Below are 23,708 nucleotides of genomic sequence, written 5' to 3' on the forward strand. Positions count from 1 at the left end.
TGACGACGGAGCCAATGATTTTCTCACACAGAAATCTTAGAAGTCAAGTCTGTGATGGACGAAATCTTAAAAGTCAAACCTGATGGACGAAACCCAGTGTGTTAATTTATTATTGACATGTCGCACACGGCTTAAACCAGTCTCAAGGCTGCGTTAAGTGTTTGCTGCTTAGATTGAACATTTCCAATATTGTGGGGACCAGAGCATGAATGTGGTAGGGCAGTTGTGGGACCAAAGCATGGATGTGGCCGGCGTCCTGAACAGCCGCGACCACCTCCAAGTGCTGTCAGCCACTCTCTCAGCTGAAAATCACAATGGCAGTTGTGAACAGACACTTCAAAAACCATTAATAGGCCACTTGTCGCCCTAGCAGGATAGCAGTCAATCAAAGCAGAATAGTATGACAAGGTCACTACCACAGTGAAGCGGGGAAGCATACTGATCCCATCTTCTCTTTCACACAGCGACCTGCCTAACTCGTTGGAGGGGATTCCCGGAATTTCCTTTTGTGCAGGTATTGAGATCATCCATTGGAGCTAGCGAAATCAGGTACCAACACATATCACGGAATCATCGCTGTGTAAGACCGTATATGCCGCCTCCGAAAATGGTTCTGCAATTCTTGCTTCTACTCCTTGCGCTTCCGTTTTGTACTCCTGCTGACACCATAACTCCGACCCGACCCCTAAGGGACGGAGACTTTCTGGTGTCTAAAGGAGCACGCTTCGCTCTTGGGTTCTTCTCCCTCGGCAACCTCAACCACCGCTACGTTGGAATTTGGTATTACAATATTTCAAAACAAACAGTTGTATGGGTCCTTAACAGAGACGATCCAATCAATGACACCTCCGGAGTGCTCTCAATTCATACCAGAGGAAACCTCGTTCTCTACCGCCGAGACTCTCCTCTCTGGTCCACAAACGTCTCTGTCTCATCGGTCAACAGCACGGTAGCTCAGCTTTTGGACACAGGTAACCTAGTTTTGATCCAAAATGATGGTAAAAGGGTTGTATGGCAAGGCTTTGATTATCCCACAGATACCATGCTTCCCTACATGAAGCTAGGACTTGATAGGAGAACCGGGTTGAATCGGTTCCTAACATCTTGGAAGTCACCGAGTGACCCAGGAACCGGTGAATACTCGTACAAGATGGAGGTAAGTGGGTCTCCTCAACTATTCTTGCAAAAGGGTTTCGATCTGATTTGGCGAAACGGCCCCTGGAATGGTCTACGGTGGGCGGGTGTGCCGGAGATGAATACCGGCTTCTTATTCAACGCCAGTTTTTTGAACAACGAGGATGAGGTCTCTGTGGTATTCGGCATGGTGCAGCCCTCAATTTTGTCCAGATTAACGGTGGACAGTGATGGACTCGTCCGCCGCTACACGTGGCAGGAATCGGACCGTAAATGGGTACCATTCTGGTTCGCGCCGGGGGAACGCTGCGACAATTATGCCCGGTGTGGGCCCAACGGCAATTGCAACCTCTATACAGCAGACGACTTTGAGTGCACGTGCCTTGCGGGATTCGAGCCCAAGTCAGCACGTGAATGGTCATTGAGAGACGGGTCGGGCGGGTGTGTGAGGATCCAAGGCGCGAACTTGTGTAGGAGTGGGGAAGGGTTCATAAAAGTGGCACAAGTGAAGGTACCGGACACATCGGCGGCGCGCGTTGACACGAGCTTGAGCTTGGAAGAGTGCAGAGAGGAGTGCTTGAATAACTGCAACTGCAGTGCGTACACAAGCGCTAACGTGAGTGGAGGAGGGAGTGGGTGCTTGTCCTGGTATGGGGATTTGATGGACACAAGAGTATTCACCAAAGGGGGCCAAGCCTTATTTCTTCGTGTGGATGCTATTACTTTAGGTATTTATTTTTCACAACGTTAATTACACCCATCTTATTATCTTAATTACTCAAAATTATTTTTCTGCAATACTAAAATTTTTAAAAATTTATTTAAACATATTTGAACAAATTAACACTATTTAGAGTCATAATTTTATTGAATTTGTTGGATTCAAAATCGACTCAAGTTCAATTTAATCTTATTTAAATTAAATTCTTATATTACTTATTATTATTATTATTATTATTTCAAGTTGTCGTAAGAGCTACGTGTCATATTATATCATTTTGTTTGGAGAAAGGGCTTTGAGACTTACCAACAAATGATTTTTTTTCTCCTATGACCTTTTTATTTTTAGCTCAAAGTAAAAGAAAGAAAAATATATTTCACAAGAAATGGATGATCGGGATTCTCACAATGGGGGTTGCTTTAGTCACGGTTCTCATGGTCTCCTTATCTTGGTTGGCATCGAAGAAGAGAAAAGGTAATTAAAATTCTAATGTAAAACTATGGTGAAACTTTCTTCCACTGTTTCCTTTTTTTTTTTTCCCTTTTTCCTTTACCATAATCAAATAAAATAGAATAATTCTAAAAACTCTAAACACTTGAAAATTGTCTTTATTTGAAAAAAAAAAAAATTGATAAACTATTTTCTTTTCTTTTGAACAAAACAATGCTTCAACTTAAAAGACATGTTTGGTTAGTGAGTTTTAGACTGAAAATAGATATTTAAGAATTCATGGTAAAAATATAATGGTTTTTTAAAACAAATTCAGCATGTTTTTCTAAATTTTTTTGTAGATTGTTTTTACAAATAGCTAGAGACATGAAAATAAGTTGACAACTTTTATATGGTACATAAATGTTTGGTGTCTTTATGAAGAATAGGTTGAAAAAACTGTTCTTCATATTCAATTTTCAAATAGTACTTTGTTCTTAATAACAACTTAGAACTTTTTTTTTTTTTTTAAACGTCATCAAACAATGCTCTTAGTTTCTATTTTTACCATAATCAAATAATGTAGAATAATTCCACAAACCTAAGTACTTAAAATTTTAACATGCATTAACTATTTGTTACTAATTCTCAACATATGCAGGTAAAGGAAGACAACACAAAGCGTTGTTTAATTTAAGCTTGAATGATACATGGCTTGCACACTATTCAAAAGCAAAGCAAGTCAATGAAAGCGGGACAAATTCTGAATTGCAATTATTTGATCTAAGCACTATAGTTGCAGCAACAAATAATTTCTCTTTCACTAATAAACTTGGACGGGGCGGTTTTGGCTCGGTTTATAAGGTACTCATCCTCAATGATGTGTATTGAATTTGTATGGCTTGTCAACCACTTCTACATACATGCTTCATGACAACCACTATATTAAGTTGAATTTTCCATTATATGGATCATGAATAAGCTAAATTTTGATTCTAATGAGCATTAGGGTCAACTATCTAACGGACAAGAAATAGCTGTGAAGAGATTATCAAAGGATTCAAGGCAAGGAGTAGAAGAATTTAAGAATGAAGTCACTTTAATTGCAAAACTCCAACACAGGAATCTTGTGAAGCTTCTAGGTTGTTGTATTGAAGAAGAAGAGAAAATGTTAATCTATGAGTACTTGCCAAACAAAAGCTTGGACTCTTTCATTTTTGGTATTGATGTCTTATCTTCTACCATTTTGCTAATATCTTTTACCTTTGGTTCTTGCATAAATATCATTTGGAAAAACTATTTTAACCATTCATTCATTACTAATTGATGCTTCATGTCTTTTATATAGATGAAACAAAAAGATCAATGTTGACTTGGGAGAAGCGCTTTGAAATCATTATTGGAATTGCCCGGGGGATCTTATATCTTCATCAAGACTCAAGATTAAGAATCATACATAGAGATCTAAAAGCAAGTAATGTTCTATTAGATGTTGATATGATCCCAAAAATTTCAGATTTTGGTATGGCTAGATTATTTGGCGGGAATCAAATTGAAGGAAGCACAAATCGGGTAGTTGGAACATAGTAAGTACCATATATGAGATACCAATAAGGAACACGTAATTAAATCTTAATAGTTTTTCTTATTTGTTGCTGCAGTGGTTATATGTCACCTGAATATGCAATGGAAGGACTATTTTCAATCAAATCTGATGTATATAGTTTCGGGGTTTTGCTATTAGAGATTATTACTGGGAGAAGAAACACAACTTATTATTGTGATAGTCCCTCCTTCAACTTAGTTGGATATGTGAGTAAATTGAACCTTTGTTGCTTTATTTTTCCTTATATTATTTACTTTTATAAGCTACCTAATATTGAAAGAAAAAATCAGGTTTGGAGCCTATGGAATGAAGGGAAAGCCTTGGATATAGTAGATGTATCACTAATAAAGTCAAATCATGCAAACGAAGGATTGAGAAGCATCCAAATTGGACTCTTATGTGTGCAAGAATTTGCAATAGATCGACCTACCATGTTGACAATTATTTCCATGTTGGGTAACAACTCCACTCTTCCTCCTCCTAATCAACCTGCATTTATCATGAAAACATGTCATAATGATGCAAAGTCACCTAATGTAGGAGCTTGTTCCATAAATGAGGTAACAATAACTATGGATGCGCGCTAAATGCTCAAGCTCTCATGTGTAAATTTATTTACCATGACAAGAAATTGTGCACACAATATCATTAAATTTCTCTACTTTTGTAACTCATTTTTCCTTTTTAATTAAATGCAATTATAAGGTAATATATATGCTTATGTGGATGACAAATAAAATAATTTATTTATTTACATAATTGACCAAGTCTTGTTGTTTTGCAAGGCTTTTGGATACATAGTTGAGCAATTGATCAAACATATTTTCTTCATTGAAAGCTTAATTAAGCCTTTAAGCAGGGTCTTTAATTAGTTCACCAATTCTAATTTGGAAATGAGCATTTGCACTAGTATTCTTATACTTGGTTGAAATATCAATGGTTTTCACTTAAGAAATTTGTCGAAGTTCAATTCCAAATTTTGAAAAAAAACATAATACTTGTAGGGTGTCGATGTAAATTAGAACATAGAAGCAATGTTGTTATTTTGAGCTAATTTGAAAAATTTTTAGGATTATCCTTGGGCCCAATTTGACTCTTATTTGATTTTCGAACTTTTCTTGTGTCTTAAAATGAACTTTTTTACAAATTAAAAATCCTAAAATTTAACATAATAAATGATAACATAATAGAGAAATTTGAACATAACTCAATGGTTTCTTTTTTGTGTTATTGCAATTAACAGATATATGAATATGTAATGAGAAATTTATTTTTTGTAAACTCTGGTGCCTACCATATGGGGCATTACTATTAGAGATAACTTGTGGAGGAAAAACACTACTTATTATCAAGAAAATTCCTCATTGCATTTTGTTAGTCATGTGTACAATTAAATGGATTGATATTAATTTATTTTGGTTGGTCATGTGATTAATTAAATGGATAGTTATTTCAATCATTTACTTACCTAAGTACTCCTTGTGAACACTAATTCTAAGAAGATATAAAATATTTTAGGTATGCAATATATGAAAAGAAGAGTTAGCCTTGGATATAATTGATTCATCACTATTAAAGTGGTATTCCAGTTTTTCCAAGTACTCTTGAGATACATTTAAATTGGGTTCTTAGGCATACAAGAACCTATAATTATATATCAAGTGTTAGCCCAAGGATTCTCCTAATCAAGTTTTAATTATTACAAAATAAGGTTAAGTTCATTAACATTTTAAATCAAGTCATGAAATTTTTAGGTTTCAATGAAAAATTCCAGAGAAATCTTAAACAACCTTGAGAGAAAATCAAATAACATGAAGATGTGAATCCCTTGAAAACTTAAAAGTGTCTAAGAAATCTATAAGATAGTATTTTATGGTACACTTAGGATTAAATTTTTTTCATATACTTTAAATTTGTTTTCTTCATCATTATTTAAGATTAAAAATGAAATTTGCTAAAAAAAAAAAATTGGATGAATGTGTTTTAATTTAAAACCTTAAGCCTATTTCTTTTTAATCCGATTTTAAAAAGTTTTTAAAGGGGTTACTTCCTAGAAGATTGGAATAAAAAATTGAAAGTTTTTATGCACTTTTGGGTGTAACTAGTTGAGGGTAACCTAAATCAATCAAACCAATTAAGAAACCAACTCAATCGATTAGGCTCACCTAATCAAGGACTGGTTAATGGTGCACAAAATTTTCACTCTTCCAGTAGCTAATATGATATCGATTGAGGTTTTGACTCACTCGGTCAAGCATCAGTCGAGGGTTAGTCGAACTTAAAACAAAAAATCAATGATCACCTACAAAGTATTAAATGCATCCATGACTAGTCAACCATTTGAACTATAGCTAGAATGGTTGAGGCTACTTTTTGTGGTTTTAAGTGTCCAAAGTTGTTTTCTATAAATTGAAGTCCTACTACATTTATTAAAAAAAAAAAAACACATTCATTGAATTAATGAAAATCACCAACTTTCTTACTTTTACAGCTTTTCATTTAAGTGCATTGAATTTCAACTTGCTTTCTTAGTGCACCACAAAATCCATTCTAGTTTTTCTTGTATTATGAGCCAAATTCTTTCTAGGATTTGGAAGTATTGAATTCTCCTCCCATTTGTTCTATCTTGAGAAAAAAATGCTTTAACTCTATGTAAACTTGAAGAGAGTGTGAAGATCCATTAGAATCTTGTAATACAAGAGTAAGAAGGTTGAAAACTTTGGCCTTAAAGTCTTGGAGATAGTGAAACTTTTATTCGATTAAGAACTTAAGGAGAGTGAGCGTAGGTGGATTGTTAAACCATTATAAAAGAGTTCGCAATTTTTCTCTCTCTACTTTTAACTTTCTTCTACTATCTTACTTAACTCTACTTGTCTCATTAAACTTTTTAAAACATTTTCAAATGGTTTTATAACATTGAATTCACCTTCCTCTCACCTTTTTTAGGATGATTTGCTTAATTTAATTAGTCATCTTTCATGACATAGTATCAAAGGTAGGACTTTTTCTTTTTATTTAATAATCTAAGAGGATATAACAAATTCTTACAACTCATCTCATATGGAAAGACTTTCAATTAATTGACCTCTATTCTTTTCGAGAGCTGATTATTCTTATTGGGAAACTAAAATGACATAGTTTTTAAAATCCATTAACTATGATATTTGGAATTTCATTCAAAACGGTTCCCATGTTCCAACTAAAGTAGAAAATGGAGTAGTTATTCCTAAACCAAGTCAAGAATATGACAAGCTTGATAAAAAGAAAACTCAATAAAATGAAAGAGTTATTTATTATTTACATTGTGTAATAAATAGAAATGAGTATAATCATGTATGTCAATGTGAATCTATTAAGGATATTTGAAGACTACTTGAAACAACTAATGAGGGAAGTAATCATGTCAAAGGATCTAAGATTAATATTCTTATGCATAGTTATGACTTATTTTCTATGAAAAATAACCAATCCATCAGGGAAATGATCACTAGGTTCATCGATATCATCAATGGACTTCAAGCATTGTGAAAGATCTATAAAGAATTGAAGAAAGTGGTGAAGATTTTAAGATCTCTTCTGGAAAGTGGAAATAAAAAATCACTGCAAAGTCAAGGATCTCTCAAAACTTCCATTAGGGGAATTAATTGGATCCTTAATGACTCATGAGATTATAATGAAAAGTCATAAAAAAAAAATAGAAGACAAAAAGAAAAAAAGTAGTATTTCCACCATTGATGAAAAAAATTGATGGGAAAGAAGCTAGCAAAGAAGGTGAGGATCTTGCACTCATCAAAAGGAAGATAAAAAGTTTATTAGATCTAATAAGAACAAGGAAAAAAAATTCCAACCATTGAAAAACTCTCAAAAGAAGGAGTTAACAAATGGAGAAAAAAAAAAAAAGAGGGACTTCATATGCTACAAATGCAAGAAACCTAGACATATCAAGTATGATTGTCCTCTCTACAAAAATAAAGAAAAGAAAAAAAAAAAAAAAGAAGACTATGGTAACTACTTGGAGTAATAGTGAAGACAACTCCATGGAAGAGGAAAATGAAAATAAAGTGATCAACATGTGTTTCGTGGCAATTGATGAAGTGGATGAGGTAAATTTGAGGATTTGCAAGATGCTTTTGAGGAACTCTATAGAGACCTTAAAAAATGTCTCTTTAAAAGAAAATCCTACGTATTGAAAAAGAACGCAAGGATATGTAAAAAAGTTTTGCAAATGTTGAAAACGAAAAGATTTCTCTTAAAAAGGAAAATAAGATTTTGAAAATGAAAAATTATTGGTTGACCTCTTTTCTCTCAATCATTTCTTGTAGACAAAAATCCTTTGACATAATTATTTCAAGTCAAAAATGCATTTTTGATAAAAATGGATTAGGCTATGAGTCATTTAAGAAGAAAAAATATTTTAAAAATTATTTTGTCAAAAATACATCTAGTACAAGTCTATCCACTATTTGTAACTTTTATGGAAGAGAAGGTTACATAAGTAGAACTTGTTCTCTTAGAAATTAAAAAAAAAAAGTTTTGAGTTGAAAAATCAAAGAACACTAATCCCCAAGGATGCAAAAAAATATGAGTATCTAGGTTATCTTAACTTGTCTTGTAGAGTTTAAAGAAAGACAAATGATTCTTGGATAGTGATGAATAGTTTACAGTCGGTTCATGGCATTTAAGCAATCCATCTAAGACTGTAATGCATTACCTTATAATTAGAAAGATGACTTGTTTTAGTCATCAAGATGGTTTTCTTATGGTGAGTGCAATAGTGTATGTGATGCACACTAGATAGGATCTATAATAAATCATGACATAAGCCTATCAATTTTCATAATTCACCAAGCTACTATACTACATGGATTCTTAACCTTGAGATGGTATTGAACTTACGCCAAAATCAACAAGAAGCTTTGACTTATGGGTAAAACCCTAAAGTGGTCTAAAATCCCTATGGATTGGGTCATTGTTGATGAAGGTTAGTGGAGGTAGATATTCTCAATAAAGGTACCATGATATCTCATGGTATTGAAACAATGTGTTTCATTGGGTGATCTAAAAGACATGTGATTTAAAAAACTATGGTCATATCATTTTACTTAGTCAAATTTGATATATGCTCCTTGGAGGTAGAGTATATTAATTGATCACATAATAAGGAGAATTTGTAACTTAAGGCTTAAAGAGGTAATCTTAATAGGTAATAACACTACCTTGTTAGATTATAAACATCAATTCACGAAGAGTCTGCATGTAGTGGATTGTGGGCACAAATTCGAGCTATGTTCATTGTAATTTCATAGGATACTAAAGTGTAGTTGATTAATAATTAGATTATAAGAGAGCTAGTATTTTCCTTTTAGTCCTAGTGGTCTCCATTTAAGCTCCTATTACATAGATGTATGTTTATTTTGAGAGATTTGAGTTTCTGGTTCATAAGTGTGCATAAGGGCATTTTGATAAAAATGTAAGGTTGCACTAGTTTTTTTGAACTGTTTTTGTTGTAAGGGTTAATTAATTAATTAGGACTTAGTTAGGTTAGATTAGGTGATTCAAACCCATTTTGGGCTTAAGTCACTTAAGTTTACAAGAAACCCTATAAATACCCTTGTTAGGGGTTAAGATTTCAATTTTTGCTTGTCATTTTCTAGAGAAAGCCTCTAGAGAAAAACCTTAGCTACCCTCTAAAGAGAAAAACCCACACTTTTCTCATTGCTAGTTACATTTGAGGAGAGATTATGTAGAAAACTAGTAGGTGGATGAGATCTTTAACAACTTCAATTTGATCTTCACCACATGGATTTGATCTGGGAACATCCAAATCTAGGTATGGTTTCTATTTCTCTAGATAATTATTCTATATGGTTTTTATTACCATTGTTTTCATCAAAATAATTTCTAAAGCTAGAGAAGCTTAGGGTAGTTTGCATGCTCCCTATAGAATCCAAGTTGTAGGATAGGTTTTTATTTGTTAGATATACTCTAAGGTATGCTAACTCTATTTTGTAAGGTTGTTTATTTCATCCCATTGCCTCAAAGATGAATGTTTATGGTTTTTTTTTTTTAATATGATGGTTATAATTGTATTTTGCTTTTGCTTTCTCTTAGATTGAGTTGTAAGCTTCATGTTTAGGGGCATAAGATTTTTTCTATATTGTAAAAATCTAGTTTTTAATTATTAGATTGATTGTAAACTCTATTTTGAGAATTATAAGAACTTTTGTTGTAAAAGCTCTAGTTTTTTTATCAATCTTATAACCCAAAGAGGAGGAGAAAACATTTTAAAGGTGCCATCATGTTCCACATGGAGATTCGGATTGGCTAAGGTAAGTTTTTCGATAGAAAAATGACCAAAAATTGTTATGGTAGTAGTATCAGGTACATAAGAAAAGGGTGTAGTGCTTGAATGCTTATATTAGTGCTCAAGTGGTGGCGCTCAAGCGGTGGCGTCGAGCGCTCAAGCGACTAAATACGCATCGAGTGCTCAAGCGGCTAAATAAGCGTTTAAGTGCTCAAACGGCTAAATAAGTTCCCGAGCACTCAAACGGTAGTAATGAAAGTTGCTTTCAACACCCTTCTCAACTTTTTAGGTGCTTGAGCGGCCTTCGAATGCTTATGATAACGGTCACACAGTAAAGAAAAGGGTCATGGCATTTTGGGGACTTATGTAATAACATAGGATTTGATTGTAAACACTCACTAACCCTACTTTGTGTTGCAAATATTATATTAGGTAAATTTGGATGATTATCCAAATGGGTTACCAAATTTATACAATAGGTCCCTAAGGCCATGGGAGCAATTGCTTTATTTATTATTATTTTTTTTATGTTATATTTTATTTTATTATTTATTTTTATGCTATATTTTATTTTAGCACATGTTAAATTAATAGTAAAATAATGGAAACATGATTTTGGGTTTTTCTTAAGAAAATAAATTTTTATGAGAAACATTTTTTCATTGTTATTTTTCTTAAACTAGTTGTTGTTGAAAGTTGTATTGCTATTCTCTTTTGGACCATTTACTTGGTTTTGGATAGGTGGTTCTCCAGGCTCTCCACATTGACAGAAAGAAAGTTAAATTCTTTCTAGGATTGAAAGTATTAAATTCTTCCCTAATCTATTTTATCTTGAGAAAAAAGACTTCAAATATATGTAAACTTGAAGAGAGTGAAAATCCATTGAAACCTTACAATCTAAGCGAAAAAGGTTGAAAACTTGAACTTTTAAGTCTTGGAGATAGCGGAACTCTTACTTGATTAAGAGTTTGAAGAAAATGGACTTAGATGGATTTTCAAACCACCATAAAATAGTTTGCATTTTCTTTCTCTCTACTCTTAACTCTTCTATTGTCTTACTTAACTCTACTTGTCTCATTGAATTTGTTTAAACAATTTTAAAAAGTTTTATAACACTCCATTCACCCCCTTCCCTCCTCCCCCCACTCTTAGGTGATTAATTTGCTTAATTTAATCAGCCATCTTCCACATCAAGTAACTATCTGAAGTAGAAATTTGAGATATTTTTCAATCATATTCACTTGGGCTCAAATTCAAATAAATTAGTCTTCTTGAGACATGTCGTCATCATGCGTATGTGTTCTCGGAAATGCCTTCACTTAATTATATGCACAACTCTTCTAATATGTTAGTATTGAGGTAGTTAATCAATTTACTTTATTGACAACTTGCTTCAACCATATTTATTAGAACTGAACATTCCAACTATGGCTTCCACATTGTCAATTGTTTATCTTGGTTCTACTACCATTTAGTGTAATTAATCTTGAAACCTCTGCTTAACAAAAAACATAAAGTTTGATTCTTCCATAACATATTTTCATTTACTCCCATCATCCCATAAAATTAGATATACTCTAATTAAACTAAGCCTAATCCTAACACGATTACAAAGACCCCTCAATTTTAACTTTAAAGCATAAGAAACTAACACCATCGATTAGGGAACCCTGAAAATTGAAATTCAATATTCAAGTATTTTCTTTCATTAAATAAAAAAAAGTTGTGGCACTATGAATTTAATAGTAAGATGGATGATTAAACCATGATCAAACTATGGTGCAAGTATCATATTATAAATATTTAATTTATATATTATTAAATTTAAAACTAATTATAAAAAATTAAAATTATATATAGACAATTAAATTTTTTAAAATATTTTGATGATTGCATCTTTAATATTTTCATATTAAAAATAAAATGTAAATATATTAATATTTTTTATTTTATTAAATAATAAAAGTATACTATCTAATTATTAAAAAGATATGCAAAATTGAAATAAAATTGTACTATTATTTCATTCTTGTTTCATTAATTTTTTATTTTTTATTTACATATTATTGATTTTATATTTTATAATTTTATTACTTAATATGTTTTATGTATGAGAAGTTAACTTTATTCCAATTTATTATAAGTCGTTCCTACAACAATAGAAATGTTTATCATGATACTTACATATGTCAGGATGAAAATATTGGTAATTATGCATATATTAGTATTTAGATTTTATAGATATATTAGATATATTATAAAAATATCGGTAGATATTTTGACATAAAATATTGGTGGATAAAAATTAATTAAAAAATCATAAAAATATTAGGAAAAACTCCAAAAATAATAAACAATAATAAAACATATATTAAAGTTATTTAAACAAAAGAATTTGATATATATTGAAGGATATAATGCATTTAATTTGGATACATTACTGAATATAAAAGAAATGTTTATATATATTTAAAAGCATTTTCATTTTAAAATGTTAATAATTTTATTTATAAATTTATATTTTTCTTGTATTTAATTACTATAATTAAATTTAACTTATTTACAATAATTTTATTTTAATTAATCTATAACAAACACACACACGCACACAGACATATATATTATATATACACTAATAAATTTTATTTTATAAAAGTAATATGCATTTGATAAAACTAAGAGCATTGCAACCTTTACTTAAATTCGATGTAGAATACCAGGGTTCAAGTCCTGGTGGTGTGCTTTCTGGGTTTATGGTTTTTCTAATCTTTGTGGAAGTGAATCCCACATCGGAAATGGGGAGCAAAATGAATACAGAGATGCTCCCTTCACGCTTGAGGCTTGGATTGGGCTTCAGCAAATTGACCCGGATAATGTAATCTTTTGAGGCCCTTCAAGCATTTCCATCCCATGGTATCGGGCCATATAAGGCAAGCCAATTCCACCGGTGTTTCTTTCTTTCAAAGAGAATCAATTAAATCAATTCAATTCCATTTCCTTAACACACATTTGAAAATAACCGCAAAATAAAAGCTTTTTAAAAATAATTTGTTAAAAAATAGAATTAATTAGTTAAAAAGAATAAAATAATTCTCATATTCGTTAATTTAACCTTTTTCATATTTTTACTTGAAAAGTAACATATTTTTCACATAATGTCAAGCATTTACACGTAATTTTAAAAAAAAAAATTGTTATTTTTATAAAATAAATAAAAAAAAAAGTGAGGGTATTTTTATTAAAATGGGGTTAAAAAATGATAGAGGGTTAAATTTCTAAACCTAGGTTATCCATCACCCTTTTAATCAAATAACACTAAAAAATAATACTTTTGGGGAAAATTACATAAAATCTTAATTATTTTAAAATAAATGTATTAATTTTGAATTTTTTAAGAATCAGTTTTTATTTGTGATCTTTTTGAAATATTTGAGAAATCAAGGGTCTATTGGGGAAGTGTTTTTAAAAACAATTTTTTGTGTTTTTTTTTTAAAAAAAATGTATTTGGGAACTAAAAACTAAAAAAAAAGAAAAGAAAAAAACAATTTTTGTTCTTTTTTAAAAATAAAAATAAAACATGTTTGATTGAAAACTTGTTTCAGAATTGTTGTTGTTGGAATTTTTTCTTTTCATTTTAAATTGAGTGTTTTCCTCATTTAACTTGATATTGTAAATATATGTACATTTACTAGTCATCAAACAATATATATATATATATATATATATAATATTCATGTATATTACCACTTTAATACCTCATGACATAAATTAAGATAAAAAATGCTTTTATTTCTTTCCCTTTTTTTTTTTTCTCTCTTCAGTATCTCCACTGTTTTTTTTTTAGTCCTCTATCTCCTCTTATTCTTTATTTCTCTTCTTCTATCTCTTCTTATTCTCTGTTTCTCTTCCAAAATTCAAACTTTATTCATTGAAGTTGAATCATATCTCTTTAAATCAAAACATTACTCACTAAGACCAAAATCAAGATATGTGGTTGAGGCATGGATTTTTCGTTAGGGTTTTAGTTTTTTATTTTCTTATTTTAAATTTTATTTTATTTTATTTTATTTTGCATTATTGACTTTTTGTATTCTTGTTTATGTTTTGTTTGGTTTCTAGGAAAACTTAAAATTTATAGAGGTTTTGGGTTTGAAATGCATCCTAAAAATCATATACTGATAAAATCTCGAAATATCCAAAAAATATTGAAATAAAAATGACCAAAAAATCGATAAATGGTCAGATAATATCAAATTTTTGTGAGATTGATTTTTCGAGCAAAGAAGAGGCGAGAGCACACAAAATACAAATGAAGAATATTGACTTAAAATACGGAGAGCATCACATTTTTTTCTTCTCAGAATAGTGGCAAAAATAGGAAGAACATTTTTTTGTTATCTAAAAACCAGGCTTTAGAAAACGTAGTTAACACTTAAAGAACAAAAAACATTTTCTTATCCCACACATTTTTTATTCTCAAAAACATTTTCTCATCACTGTGCTCAATAGAACCCACAAGGAATGAATCAGTGGGTCCTTCTTTCCTTGACTTGACATCGACTACGCTCGTGCCACCCTTATCTTCCCCTTGGAGACGACAAATGCATCAAATAACGGAGAACAATTTGAGGAATTGGACATTGCCAAACATCGCTTTAAGTAATATTGTCTTCTTCCACCCCTCAAGTATCTTAAATCGATTCAGTTTTAGGTAGATATCATTAAGCTCCGTCACGTAGTCACCACTTGCCAGTTCAATCCATGCGTCAAAATTGAAGTTGAACAGTTGGGTAGGTGCAATTTTGAAGTCATCAATTCTATGGTAGATATAATACAGCTGCAACTTTGTCCAATTCATAAATGTGGTGTCGAGATAGTGCAAATGCAACTCTGTCTAAAGCTTTTGTCATTTGCTCCACTCGTTCCTTCATGGTATGCCTCGTTAGTTTGTGCTGTAGAATTGCTCTGTCTCATCCACCACGCTCAACATCGGCAACACGGAAGTCATCACTTTATCATGCAGTCACATATGCATCCTGTAAAGATGTTTCTTCAGTACTTGCTTCTATTCCTTATGCTCCCACTTTGCAGCTCCACTGACACCATAACTCCCAACCAACCCTTCAGAGATGGTGACCTTCTAGTCTCTAAACAGTCCAGGTTCGCTCTTGGCTTCTTCAGTCCACGGAATTCTACACTCCGATATATTGGAGTTTGGTACAACACAATTCGTGAACAAACCGTTGTATGGGTTCTTAACAGAGACGATCCTATCAACGATACCTCCGGAGTCCTCTCCATCAACACTTCTGGAAACCTCCTTCTGCACCGCGGAAACACTCATGTATGGTCCACAAACGTTTCCATCTCATCAGTGAACCCTACTGTGGCTCAGCTGTTAGATACCGGAAACCTAGTCTTGATCCATAACGGTGACAAGAGGGTTGTGTGGCAAGGCTTTGATTATCCCACAGATAGTTGGATTCCCTACATGAAACTCGGACTGAATCGGAGAACCGGTTTCAACAGGTTCCTAACTTCTTGGAAGTCCCCAACCGACCCAGGAACCGGGAAATACTCGCTTGGATTTAACGTCAGTGGGTCTCCTCAAATATTTTTGTACCAGGGTTCAGAGCCGCTATGGAGAACCGGTAACTGGAACGGGCTCCGGTGGAGCGGTCTGCCGGTGATGAAGTACATAATCCAACACAAAATTATCTTTTTGAACAATCAAGATGAAATCTCTGAGATGTTTACTATGGTCAACGCGTCGTTTCTCGAGCGGGTGACGGTGGACCACGATGGATATCTCCAGCGGAACATGTGGCAGGAAAGAGAAGGCAAATGGTTCAGCTTCTACACAGCCCCAAGGGACAGGTGCGACAGGTACGGCCTGTGCGGACCCAACAGCAACTGCGACGACAGCCAGGCCGAGTTTGAGTGCACGTGCCTGGCGGGGTTCGAGCCCAAGTCGCCACGTGACTGGTTCTTGAAAGACGGCTCAGCGGGATGTCTGAGGAAGGAAGGAGCGAAGGTGTGCGGGAACGGGGAAGGGTTTGTGAAGGTGGGACGTGCGAAGCCCCCAGATACATCGGTGGCACGTGTGAACATGAACATCAGCATGGAAGCGTGTAGAGAGGAGTGCCTGAAGGAGTGTTCTTGCAGTGGATACGCGGCTGCAAATGTGAGTGGAAGTGGGAGTGGGTGCTTGTCTTGGCATGGGGATTTGGTGGATACAAGAGTGTTTCCTGAAGGGGGCCAAGATTTATATGTGCGTGTGGATGCCATCACTCTAGGTATGCTAGCAGTTAATTGTCAGGATTCGTTGAATGATTTCTCTCCCAGATTTATGAGATCATTTATGATGTTTTTTTTTTTTTTTTTTCGTGTATTTTTTTAGCTGAAAATCAAAAGCAGTCAAAAGGTTTCCTTGCGAAAAAGGGGATGATGGCAGTTTTGGTGGTGGGGGCTGCTGTGATTATGGTTCTCTTGGTCTCCTCATTTTGGTTCTTAAGGAAGAAGATGAAAGGTAATCAAACAAAAATTCTTATGGTTTATTTTAAGCCTTCTATCCAATGTTTGTGTCTTGGGCATGGATTAACATGAAGGGATTAATATGAAAAGCCAAACATTTCTAAGCTTAGTTACCCAGTGAATTAATCTAGGGTTGAGTCTTTTTTTCCTTGCTTTCATGGTATTAAGGAATTGTATTATTTCTTAAAAATTTTCCATTTATTTTCCCCCACAATCAAAAAAGCATTATTTATTGTTATACTTCCATGACAGTGAGAGAAAGACAAAACAAAATGTTGTATAATTCGAGACCTGGTGCTACATGGCTGCAAGACTCTCCAGGAGCTAAGGAGCATGATGAAAGTACAACCAATTCTGAATTACAATTCTTTGATCTGAACACCATAGTTGCAGCCACAAATAATTTCTCTTCTGAGAACGAACTTGGACGTGGTGGTTTTGGCTCAGTTTATAAGGTAGTCAATCATTCTCAAATCTGTGATGACTACTGAAATTGTTGGACTTTCTTTCATTGCACAAACATTACGCTAAGTTGAATTTTCCTAACTGTGAATAAGCTAATTCTACATGATGATTATTAGGGTCAACTATCTAATGGACAAGAAATAGCTGTGAAAAAATTATCAAAGGATTCAGGACAAGGAAAAGAAGAATTTAAGAATGAAGCAACACTTATTGCAAAACTCCAACACGTGAATCTTGTGAGGCTTTTGGGTTGTTGCATTACAGAAGAAGAGAAGATGTTAGTCTATGAGTACTTGCCAAACAAAAGTTTAGACTCTTTCATTTTCAGTATGTACCATTTTTTTTCTGCCATTTCCATTTCTTTAATCTTCTAAGGTTCTTGCATAATCACTTAGAGAAGTTATTTTCCTAATAAAAATCATTATTAGTATATCCTAATATTGTTTTACTGATTGATATTTTATATATCTTTGGGCCAGATGAAACAAAGAAGTCATTGTTAGATTGGAGGAAACGCTTTGAAATTATTGTCGGAATTGCTCGAGGAATCTTATATCTTCATGAGGACTCTAGATTAAGAATCATACACAGAGATCTAAAAGCAAGCAATGTTCTACTCGATGCCGAAATGCTTCCAAAAATTTCAGATTTTGGCTTGGCTAGAATATTTCGAGGAAATCAAATGGAAGGAAACACAAATCGAGTAGTTGGAACATAGTAAGTGTTATGTTTGAGATGCCAAAGAAACGTATTAGTTAATATGTTTTAATAGTTTCTTTTATTTGCTATTACAGTGGTTACATGTCACCTGAGTATGCGATGGAAGGGTTATTTTCAACAAAATCCGATGTTTATAGCTTCGGAGTTTTGTTGTTAGAGATTATTACTGGGAGAAAAAATAGCACTCACTATCGAGACAACCCATCCATGAACTTAGTTGGAAATGTGAGTGGACTGATTGTGTGTTGCATGACCTTTTTCTTTTCATTCTTTACAATAAACTAATAATGGTAAAATTCTCAGGTTTGGAACCTATGGGAAGAAGACAAAGCCTTGGATATAATTGATTCGTCACTAGAAAAGTCATACCCTATAGATGAAGTATTGAGATGCATCCAAATTGGGCTCTTGTGTGTGCAAGAATCTGCAATCGATCGACCTACCATGTTGACAATTATTTTCATGTTGGGTAACAACTCTGCTCTTCCTTTTCCTAAACGGCCTACATTTAATTCAAAAACAACTCACAAGGGTCAAGATTTATCATCCTCTGGTGAAGGACTTTTATCTGGAAATAATGTGACCTTGACTTTGCTTCAACCTCGTTAAATGCTTACACTCTCACATGTTGTATGTTTATCCTCCATGACAATGAATTGTATACACGATATCACTAAGAGAACGTGACCTTCTGATTTAATGATCATAGTTAGATAATTAACCAACTCTTTAAGTGTATGCTCAAAGATAGGGCAAGTATGGAAACTTGTAGGTACGGTCAAACAATCCATTGAATAAGATCAACCCCATTGAATTTATGAGCATAAAACATTAAGGCCTTACAATCATACAACTAACATGGTTCAAATTGAGCTAATTCTTTACACATGATCTGCTAAATAGGATCTATCAAATGATAAACAAAATAGCCCATATGGGTACGTAATGGAAGAACTTGGAAGGAGGCAATGCATTGGTTCAAAACTATCACGAGATGTTTCTCATATTTTCGTTTTTGCTAGAATGGTCAAATCTGCATCCTCTTTTATATTCAGGGCATACCTGTGGTTCCTAAAATGAATTATTAGGGTCATTCCCTTTTCCTATCAAGCAATGAGTGACCATTGGAATATATGCCCATTTGAATTTTGGATAGTTGGTTGGCTTGACCATAAGGCATCTCAATGTTGTCCTAATTCTTGAGGTAGTTAATAAAAGAAAAGAAAACAAGGGAATTATATATGTTTTTCTGTTTTGGGCAAGGCAAATGAGATCAAATTTGACAGTAGATGGATGTTTAGTACATGAGCATCTTCATTGCAAATAATTTTACAAATTTTGAATTCTTCATCAGATTTCCACTTTTTCTAAAATACTATAGATGGTCGAACATGGGTACAAGGTATGGCTTCAAATCCATAACATCTTAAAATTCAAAGTTAAGAACTGATTATTTGAAATCAAGGGGGGAAATATCATTGGGAAATGGAAAAAGATTTGAGGAATGATAATGATGAAGACTTCAAAGAGCCAAAAAACTGACTTTTACTCTTGATTAGGATACTTGGACCATCCAACCCTTGACACTAGATTGAGTTAGGTTCGGAGAGGGAAAGCTGCCATATTCATAATTTTAAGATGAAAAATGGATTGGTTTAAAGACTTTAAGGCATCCCTATTTTGGTTGGTTTTTTTAGTACGGACTAATGAGAAGATTTGTCCTTTGTTTTCCCTAATTTTTTTTTTTAATCTCATTGACAAATGAACAACAATACGTGTTAAAAGAATAATTAAAAAGACGTTATTACTTCAAGGTGGGGCACAAGGGAAGGAAGACAACAAAAAAATGTTATAATTTGAGCCTTGTTGCTACAAGCCTCCAAAAAATTTTCCCCTAGGACAAAGAAGTATCGTGTAAGTAAAATAAATTATAATTTAGGATAAAAAGTAGAGGAATTTAAGAAAACATGAATATAGTTCTTACCGAACAACAGTTTAAACTCTTTTATTTCCATCCTGTATATGTTTTTAATTTTTGACAGTTTCTACGTCTCTCTCTATCTCTTTTGCTTGTGGTCTTACGTTATCACATGGAGAAGTTGTTTTACTTAAAAAACTATATAATGGTATTTTAATATGGTGTCAAAGCTTCATTTAACGAGATATCATGTGTTTAAGCTTTATCATATATTTATTTTTAAATTTTTAGTTATTTGTTTATGGGTATTCGCCCGTGAGGAAGGGTATCAAAAAACATAATATTCATTATAGACCAAAATCCAATAAATTTAAGCTTTTAAAAAAATTATAATTTGCTTAAACTATTAGAAAACTTGTAGTTTAAAGCGAGGAAACTTTCATACTTTTTGTTTTGATGAGACAAAAATGTCAATTTTTGATTGGATAAGAAACTTCAAAATAATTGTTAGAATTGCTTGAAAAATCTAAAGTTACATCTGGCTTCTTGAAAATAATATGAAAAAAAATTAGGAGAAAATGATTTCCTCATATTTAATTTATTATAAAAAAAATACCATAAAAATTTAAATATAATTAAAATGAATAAAAATTTTAATGTATTTTTAAATTAGTTAACCTTTATAAAAAAGAGAAAAATAATTTATTAACTTTAAATCTATCTTTTATTTTTCTTCATTTATTTATTTATTTTATTTTTTATTTTTCCTCCCTCTTTCTTTCCATTACATTTTCATCAAATCTTCCAACAACCAAATATAGGGTTATATCTTTATCAAGACATAACCATACATAGGGATATAAAAAGCAAGCAATTAATATTCTACTGGTGGTTGGAACATAGTGTCATCCATCCAATGCCAAAATACAACATTGAACAAATCTTTCCAGTTTGTTTTATTTATCACACCAACCACGAGGCCACATGTATAAATAATAATTAGCTACGATATCTTCAAACGTACTTATCATCAATTCCTTATATTCCCTAACTATTTTTTTAACACCTTGAAATTCAATATTCAAGTATTTTCTTTCATTAAATAATAAAAAGTTGCTGAAATACGAATTTAATAGTAAGATGGATGATTAAACCATGATCAGATTATCGTGCAAGTATCATATTATAAATATTTAATTTATATATTATTAAATTTAAAACTAATTATAAAAAATAAAATTATATAGAGACAATTAAATTTTTTTAAATATTTTATGATTGTGTCTTTATTTAATAGTTTCATGTTAAAAATAAAATGTAAATATGTTAATATTTTTTTATTTTATTATAAATAAAATTATAATATCTAATTATTAACAAAATTGAAACAAAATTTATTATTAATTCATTCACGTTTCATTAATTTTTTTATTTACATATTATTAATTTAAAATTTAAAATTTTATAATTTTATTACTTAATATGTTTTATGAATGAGAAGTTAATTTTATTTTAATCTATTATAAGTCATTCATACAACGATAGAAATGTTTGTCATCGTAATATTCATATAAGTAAGAATAAAAATTTTAGTAATTAAAGATATATTAGTGCTTAGATTTTACAGATAAATTAAATATATCGAGGAAATGTCGATGAATATTTTTACACAAAATATTGTGGATGAAAATTAATAAAATATCATAAAAATATTAGGAAAAACTCAGAAACTCAATAATAATAATAATACATATACTAAAGTTATTTTAACAAAAAAATTTGATATATACTGAAGGATATAATGCATTTAATTTAGATATATTAGAGAATATAAAAGAAATGTTTTTATATATATTTAAAATCTTTTTTATTTAAAAATATTAATAATTTTATTTAAAAATTCTTTTTTTTTTGTATTTAATTACTATAATTAAATTTAACCTATTTAAAATAATTTTATTTTAATTATTTTATAACATATATACTAATAAATTTTATTTTATAAACTAGTATATATAAGTAATATGCATTTTATGAAACTAAGAGCAGCTTTACCAGAGTTCTAAGTCCTGGTGGTGTGCTTTTGGATTTATGATTTTTCTAATCTTTGTGGAAGAGAATCCCACATCAGAAATGAGGGGCAAAATGTAAACAGAGATGGTACCTTCCAGGCTCGAGGCTTGGATTGGGCTTCAGCAAATTGGGGCGGATGATGCATTCTTTTGAGGCCCTTCATGCATATCCATCCCATAGTGTGGGGCGATATAAGGCAAGCCAATTCCACCGGTGGTTCTTTGTTTTAAAGAGGCATAATCAATTAAATCAATTCAATCCCATTTCCTTTCGTACACACATTCGAAAATAACCACAAAATAAAACCTTTTAAAAACTAATTTATTACAAAATAGGATTAATAAGGATAAAATAATTCTCATATTTTTAAATTTAATCCTTTACATATTTTTACTTGAAAAGTAACATATTTAAAAAATAATTCATTTTAAGCATTTACAAGTAATTTTAAAATAAAAAATTATTTTTATAAGAAAAAAGTGAAAGTATTTTTGTTAAAATGAGGTTAAAAAAATTATAAAGAGTTAAATTTCCAAATTTGAGTTGTCCATCACCCTTTTAATTAAATAACACTAAAAATAACGCCTTCATGGAAAATTACATAAAATCTTAATTATTTTTTTAAAAAATGTATTAATTTTGAATTTTTTAAAAATGAGTTTTTATTTTGTGATCTTTTTGAAATATTTGGGAAACCAAAGGTATGCTTAGGAAGTGTTTTTAAAAATAATATTTTGTGGTTTAAAAAAAAATGTATTTGGGAACTAAATTATAAAAAATAATTTTTGTTTTAAAAAAAAAAACATATTTGATTGAGTTAATAAAAACAGTTTTTAGGAATAAGTAAAAAAAAAAAAAAAAACCTTATTTCAAAGTTGTTTTTTTTTTTAAAAAAAAAACATAAAATAAAATTGAGTTTTTTCTTCAATTAACTTGACATTACAAATATATAAATAATTTTACATTTACAATTCATAAAAAATAAAATTTGTTCCATTTTGAAAACTTTTTACGTTGGTTTTAATTTTTTTTTCAAAGATTACTTTGTAAACTTGTCTAACTATGTTTGATTTCAATAATCGGAAAACAATCCCATTAAAATATGGTAAATATCAATGATTGGATTTTATGAAGATAAAATTTATAATATCAAATAATAATGCATCATACTTGGAAATTCATGATCTATTTTTTCTACTTAATGATATAAAAAATGTAACTAATAATGATATATTTATGATAATTTTTTGTTTAAAATTTAATTTAATTATTATATGAAAGATAAAACATTCTTGAAGTAAATCAAATTAATTTATTTATAGAAATTTATTAATTTTTAATATTTTAAGTGTATAGATATATTATATTTATATATACTACTTTTATATATATTACTACTTTAATACCTTTTTGGATAGAAATCAAGATCAAATATCTTATCATTTTTTTTTCTTCAGTCCTCTATCTCCACTATTGTCTTTCTAATCCTCTATTTCCCTTCACCTATCTCCTCTTGTTCTCCATTTCTCTTTCAAGATTCAAACTTTATTCTTTGAGGCTCAATCATTCCTCTTTAGATCGACATTAGTCACCAACACCAAGATCAAGAGATGTGGTTGATGCACAGATTCTTGGTTAGGGTTTTATTATTATTATTAATTTTTTGTATTCTTGGTCTTTTTGTGTTTTTGTTTGGTTTCTAGAAAATCCAAGAAATTGTGGAGGTTTTGGATTTGAAATGCATTTGAAAAATCATATGGTGATAAAATCCTAAATTATCCAAAAAAATATTGAAATAAAAATG

At 31.2% G+C, this 23,708-nt stretch overlaps 1 protein-coding gene across 1 annotated transcript; it reads left to right on the top strand.

Annotated features, from left to right (window-relative positions):
* Positions 1–379: 379 nt before the first annotated feature.
* LOC117923181 lies at positions 380–18,613 on the top strand. The gene is made up of 14 exons (XM_034841414.1): positions 380–1,862; positions 2,204–2,329; positions 2,946–3,148; positions 3,294–3,504; positions 3,633–3,870; positions 3,946–4,096; positions 4,181–4,468; positions 14,906–16,490; positions 16,595–16,723; positions 16,981–17,183; positions 17,310–17,520; positions 17,673–17,910; positions 17,988–18,138; positions 18,217–18,613. The coding sequence occupies exons 1-14, from the start codon at positions 593–595 to the stop codon at positions 18,520–18,522; spliced, it is 5,310 nt and encodes a 1,769-aa protein (XP_034697305.1). The 5' UTR covers positions 380–592; the 3' UTR covers positions 18,523–18,613.
* Positions 18,614–23,708: the final 5,095 nt, after the last annotated feature.

Source organism: Vitis riparia, chromosome 10, assembly GCF_004353265.1.
Source record: "Vitis riparia cultivar Riparia Gloire de Montpellier isolate 1030 chromosome 10, EGFV_Vit.rip_1.0, whole genome shotgun sequence".
NCBI lineage: Eukaryota > Viridiplantae > Streptophyta > Magnoliopsida > Vitales > Vitaceae > Vitis > Vitis riparia.

Coding starts and splice junctions, on each gene's coding strand:
- LOC117923181 (XM_034841414.1), top strand. CDS start 593: ATGCCGCCTCCGAAAATGGTTCTGCAATTCTTGCTTCTACTCCTTGCG. Junction 3,149..3,293: donor GTTTTGGCTCGGTTTATAAG/GTACTCATCCTC, acceptor AATGAGCATTAG/GGTCAACTATCTAACGGACA. Junction 18,139..18,216: donor CCATGAACTTAGTTGGAAAT/GTGAGTGGACTG, acceptor TAAAATTCTCAG/GTTTGGAACCTATGGGAAGA.